The sequence below is a fragment of the Urtica dioica genome, chromosome 11 (genome assembly GCF_054948205.1).
Source record: "Urtica dioica subsp. dioica isolate 48M chromosome 11, U.dioica_male_clone48M_v1_H2, whole genome shotgun sequence".
NCBI classification, from domain to species: Eukaryota; Viridiplantae; Streptophyta; class Magnoliopsida; order Rosales; family Urticaceae; genus Urtica; species Urtica dioica.
The window spans coordinates 7,614,627-7,619,869 of record NC_142766.1 but is presented as its reverse complement, the minus strand read 5'-3'; the positions used below and the strand labels follow the sequence as shown (position 1 = coordinate 7,619,869).

The 5,243-nt window shown below is 35.1% G+C and overlaps 1 protein-coding gene across 1 annotated transcript; it reads right to left on the bottom strand.

The window, feature by feature from the left end:
- Positions 1-741: 741 nt before the first annotated feature.
- BPM5 (BTB-POZ and MATH domain 5) lies at positions 742-4,584 on the bottom strand. Its single transcript, XM_089601735.1, has 4 exons — positions 3,884-4,584; positions 2,500-2,848; positions 2,064-2,343; positions 742-1,268 (listed from the first exon to the last, which is right to left on the bottom strand). The coding sequence occupies exons 1-4, from the start codon at positions 4,264-4,266 to the stop codon at positions 1,081-1,083; spliced, it is 1,200 nt and encodes a 399-aa protein (XP_089457861.1). The 5' UTR covers positions 4,267-4,584; the 3' UTR covers positions 742-1,080.
- Between the last annotated feature and the right edge of the window lie 659 nt (positions 4,585-5,243).

Below are 5,243 nucleotides of genomic sequence, written 5' to 3'. Positions count from 1 at the left end.
TAAATATGAGGATAATCGTACAAAAATTTGTTTCGCACTGACGCAAGTTTCAAAGAACATCATTGTTATACAAGTTTCAAAGAATCACATTTTCCAAAATAAAATATGCCAAAAGTAAAACAAATTTCTGAGTCCATTAACACATCAATTTTTCATTAATACAAATAATATTAAGATTTTTTCCACTTCTACATAACTCGTTTTTTTTTTGTTAATTATATAAGTTATAACTCATTTGTCTTTTTTAAAACAATATATTACCTTATATTCTACTTGGTAGAGAAAATGCCTCGAGCCAATGTTCGAGTACCAAGGCGCTACGGCGCTGACAGTTAGAACTATCTATGGGGCATTAGGTATAAAGTATATATATATATATATATGCACATAGAGAGAGAGAGAGAGGGAGAGAGAAATCACGAGGGAGAATTGTGCCACTGAGCAAAAAACAAAAAAGGTGTAAAATAATAGTTTGTCATTGAGTTAAAACATGTGGGTTTTCATATAGTTATTAGTTACATTATATTTATAATAAAAAACAAATATTATACCAAACAGTTTTCAAGACTCGTGTGACGATGACAAACAATGCTAAGAAATTATTATAAACAAAATTTTTGACAAAGTGGTCCAAATGAACTTTGTTCGCATAGAAACACCGATTTGGCTTTGTGGGTGTAATCCAATATAGAGTAAGAGAGCAGAGTATTTTCTCCACAGAAAATGAGAAGGAGGGCAAGGGAAAGAAAAACTAAAACGAAGATGTGATTATATGAGAGACGGGATAACATCATACAAGTACAAACTCACGAAATGTGCATTTCTGTAGATATAAACAATTAAGGGTTAGCACTTGAAAGTTCAGCAAACTGATATCTCACCCTATTCCTCAACTATTCTTAAAGCCAAACCCTCTGAGTTCATAAGAAAGAAAGAAAAAAAAAATTGCAAATTGAACATCCTACAGTTTACGAAAGTTTTTTTTTTTTTTTGCCAACTTTTAATATCTGAAGTTGGATAGGAAAAATGTATGTTCTTTTAGCGTTCACTATTACAATTTACAACACAAAACAAACTAGGTCAAGTTTTTTGCTTGACCCGCCTACCATTTGCATCTTCACCATCAGAAAGCTGTCCCCACACGCTGCGGGTTTTTCCTCCACCGCTGCTACAGTCCTCTTCACACCCTGCGATTGTCTTCAGAAGCTCCGATTGCAGTTGCGGACAGTTTTCTTTCAGGTACTCGAAGCCATCGCTTCGCATTACAGCTGTTAAATAGAAAGAAATTCATTTCTTTACATTTTGTTTCCGCTGCTAAATTTATAATTATGTAAAAAAGTGGCTTATGTACATCAAAGGGAAAAAATATGGGGCACCAACTATACAAACTCATACAAGACTCGAGACTATAGAAATCTCATAATTACAGCAAAAGGGAGTAAAATCTTGCAATATAAACCTCTAAATGTCAGCAAAGCACATGTTGAGAATATTATCAACATGAATGACAAAAGAGCATTAAAAAAACATCAGATGAAACGTATGGGTTACTAATGGAAGTAGTTGTTCCTTGCAGATACCACTAATCACCACTAATCACGGAAAACAATCAATCATTTAGCCCACTGTTCGAACGGCTAACTCCTTCACTTACTCTATTTCTAGTTTTTGGCGCTCACCATAAATTTTGAAGAAATGTCTACATCAGATGCCAAACAGAGGTGTATATATATGTAAGGATTTCTGTGGCCTACTAAAGTTACAAGCAACTCTATTATGCTTTCAAATTTGAAAATACAAACATGGTGCTGACATAACTCTGAACAAGACAAAAGAAATAACAACTGAACATAAATGATATTTATGTAAACAACGCTTTCACAATAAAAACATTAACAGAGTCTTGTATACATTATATAGAACGCTTTTACATATTCAAACTCATATATCTAATTAAAATATGTACATTCAATCTCTGATGTCATCGTCAAGATATTATTTTTCTTGCACTTCATCAAAATGATAATTAGTATAAAAACCACAGCTTCATTCAAGAAATTTACCTGCTAGGTTTTCTGCAGCAAATTTTAGGCAATTAGCTTTCAGTTCAGAGGCATTGCACCGGTCAGCCAAAGCAAGAATCTCGGAAACTGATTTGACAGATATATTCTTACACAGATGAGACTCACACATTAGTCTGAGCCTCTCAAGACCGTGCGTATTTGCTGCTACCAATAATTTTGCAGTTAGAGACTCGGACACCAGAGATAAAGGTGATGAACTAGGTGTTTCAAGACCTACATCCTCTATAAGAGAATCTCTGTATATAAAATGCAGCATGGCCTGTTAAGAATTAAAAGTCGAAAGATATCAAAAAACAAATAGAGGCAGTAAAATTAATTGGAATAAAAGTAGAACTACTATCATAGAAATGTTAATTGTCTTAATGCTTCTGGTAAGAAACATAATTATAAGATTAATAGTCGAAGTGAGTTATACCTTGAAAACCTTTGGTTCTATGTCTGTAACAACGACAACATCTACCTCTTGCTCCTCTAAACCCTCCAGAAATTTAGACCGAAATATAGAGGACCGAGCAGCCAATACCAACTTGTGAGCATAAAACTTCTCACCGGAGACATCAAATGTAATATCCGAGCCTTCCTTATTCTCCAGTAACATGCCAAACTGTGATCCCATATCAGATTCTGGGACCTTTATAGAGTGTAATCGCGGGCAATCCACTGCTGACACTACAACTCCAACAGTGCAATTAATTCTCAAGCAATCATCCTTGAGATAATCTGAAGTTTCAAGCAAAGTTCGCCTGAAGAAACGCTTATATCCCCTAAAGAATAAAGCAAATATAGCACATTAATATCCTAAAAAATATCTCAAATACCAGAAGACCATCATGTATGATTCTACAAGTCATTTGAAGTATTAAAATCAACGAACATTCTTTACGAATGCACCTTAAGTTCTTGATAATAACTAGATAAATGCAAATTCAATTTAGAAACATATATGACAGTGAAACCAGACCAGGAGCGAAACATTTTGTGAGTAGCTAAATTTATACAATCACGAGAAGTTACAAGGACAAAGCAGAATAAAATTTATTAATCACTGTACTTAGTTTTAAACTCTGAAAGACATTATTTGTGTTTCAATTTTAAGTTCCTTTAAAAAAAACAAATAGTTCTGAGAAACAGTAAATATGAGTATAATCGATTGCCTCAAATCCCTATACTAGATAATCAACACAAAAGAACTGAAATTTCTTATTGCACAAATTCATGTAAGAGACTTATCTCGTACGTGCCGGGTAATTTCGTGAATCATCCAATGTAGGATATCAGTGCATAGAACTATACTCTTACAGAAGATATAAGTACCTTCTATGTAATGTTCTTTAACTAAAACAAAGTCGAAACATCAATAAAATGTCGGAAATAAAATCGAACACTAGTTATGAAGTAAGCTGTACCCACTCTCGTGATATCTAAGTCAACAGCTTTCTAAGCCCCATGTCTAAGAGTCCTTCATTGAACCTAAACACAGCAACCCTAAATCTTAAACAAAGCTGAGTTCAATGCTCTGTACTCTGGAAAATCATAGACAGAGATCGTGTTTTGCCTATATCCTCATTCTTCATTAAAAAAAAATATATCAAAAAACGAAGCATAACCATCGTCCACAAGCTTTCATAAAAGAACTCGACCAAACCAACCAACAATAAGCCCGCAAATTTTTAAATCAAGCCAAAACACATTGCATAACGATCCCATTTTATCGAACTCTGCTTTAAGACAGATACCCAAAACCCATTTCTTAAGAAACACATCTCAGCCTCAATAGAACTAACAATTCGAAAACTGACCACATGCTTCCGCGGTACTTGAGGGTGTAGGGACCGCCCTCGAGAGAGCGATCGAAGTGGCTGTGGACCTTGTGTTTTGACCTGCCGCTCTGGTCGACGAGGGTGAGCTCGAACAGAGCTCGGACGTCTGTGCCTTCGCTGGCGAGCGCGATGAAGACGGAGACGTAGGCTGAGTTGTCCTCAGGGTTCTTTCCGTCGGGATAGAAGTAGATCGCCCATTGGAAACCCCCGACGGTGAAATTGTCGCTGGCGATGTGTTTCCCTACGCCCATGCCCTTGGCCAGAGAGTAGCCCTGAATCACGAACTTGTGCGACCCGTTCACAGTCTCCGTCACCGACCGAGAGCTCGTCGGCGAAACCAGTGCGCTCTTGTTCGCCGCCATATGATGTTTGTTCCCGCGCTTCTCTTTGTTATCGGAACCGGGGTCTCATGGGACTCGGAATTAGGGTTTCGAAATGTTTGGGGGGAGATTTCGATGGAGAGAGAACCGAATTAGGGCTTTTCGCTTCTCTTCGTTTGGTTCCGTGATTCGATTTCAGACAGTCGCTAATTTTGACTCTCTCTCTCTCTCTCTCTCTGGTTTTACTTTTCCGGGAAAGTGAAGATGAATGGGAAAACGTCACACGCAGTGGATGTACGGACTTTCCAGAGCATTCGCTGCTTGTAATTTGCATAAAACATCCAGATATGTGTATTATCAAAGCCTTGTCGCATCGCATCACACTTAAGTTACGAGTAAATTCGGACGAGAAAATTGAAGTTTCTATAAATCACTCGCAATACATATTAATCTTTTTATTTTCTTTTTACATACCTGTTATTAACATTTATCACACATATTTATTACCCTAAGAAAAAAATTCTTACATATTTATCACTGATGGAAAAAAAATTACCTTAATAGAAAAGAGTCCATTAGGTATATAATATATATATATATATACATTTTTATATTATTCATAAATTTTAATTAAATAGTCACATTTATGTATTTATACGTGTAAATTGATGTTATCAGAAATGTCACGTCATGTTTGTAGCTATTTACTTAAAATTTACAAAACATTTGTTATATAACAATTTCAAACATTTTTTCCTAAAAAAAAAACAATTTCAAACATTTTAATTGGCTAGTTACCTAATTTTTTTAATAAAAAAATAGATTTTGACATCTATATTACTAATGTCAAGTCACTTTCTCAAAATCAACCAACAGCATCAATTTGACACATCTATTAATTGAATTGTACTAAGACTCTTATATCTATTTTTATTGTAACATTTTGTCAGAGTAATGTCGGAAAATAAGAATAATTTAACATCTCTGAGTATCGTCTATAAAGTGAATAATTATATTAT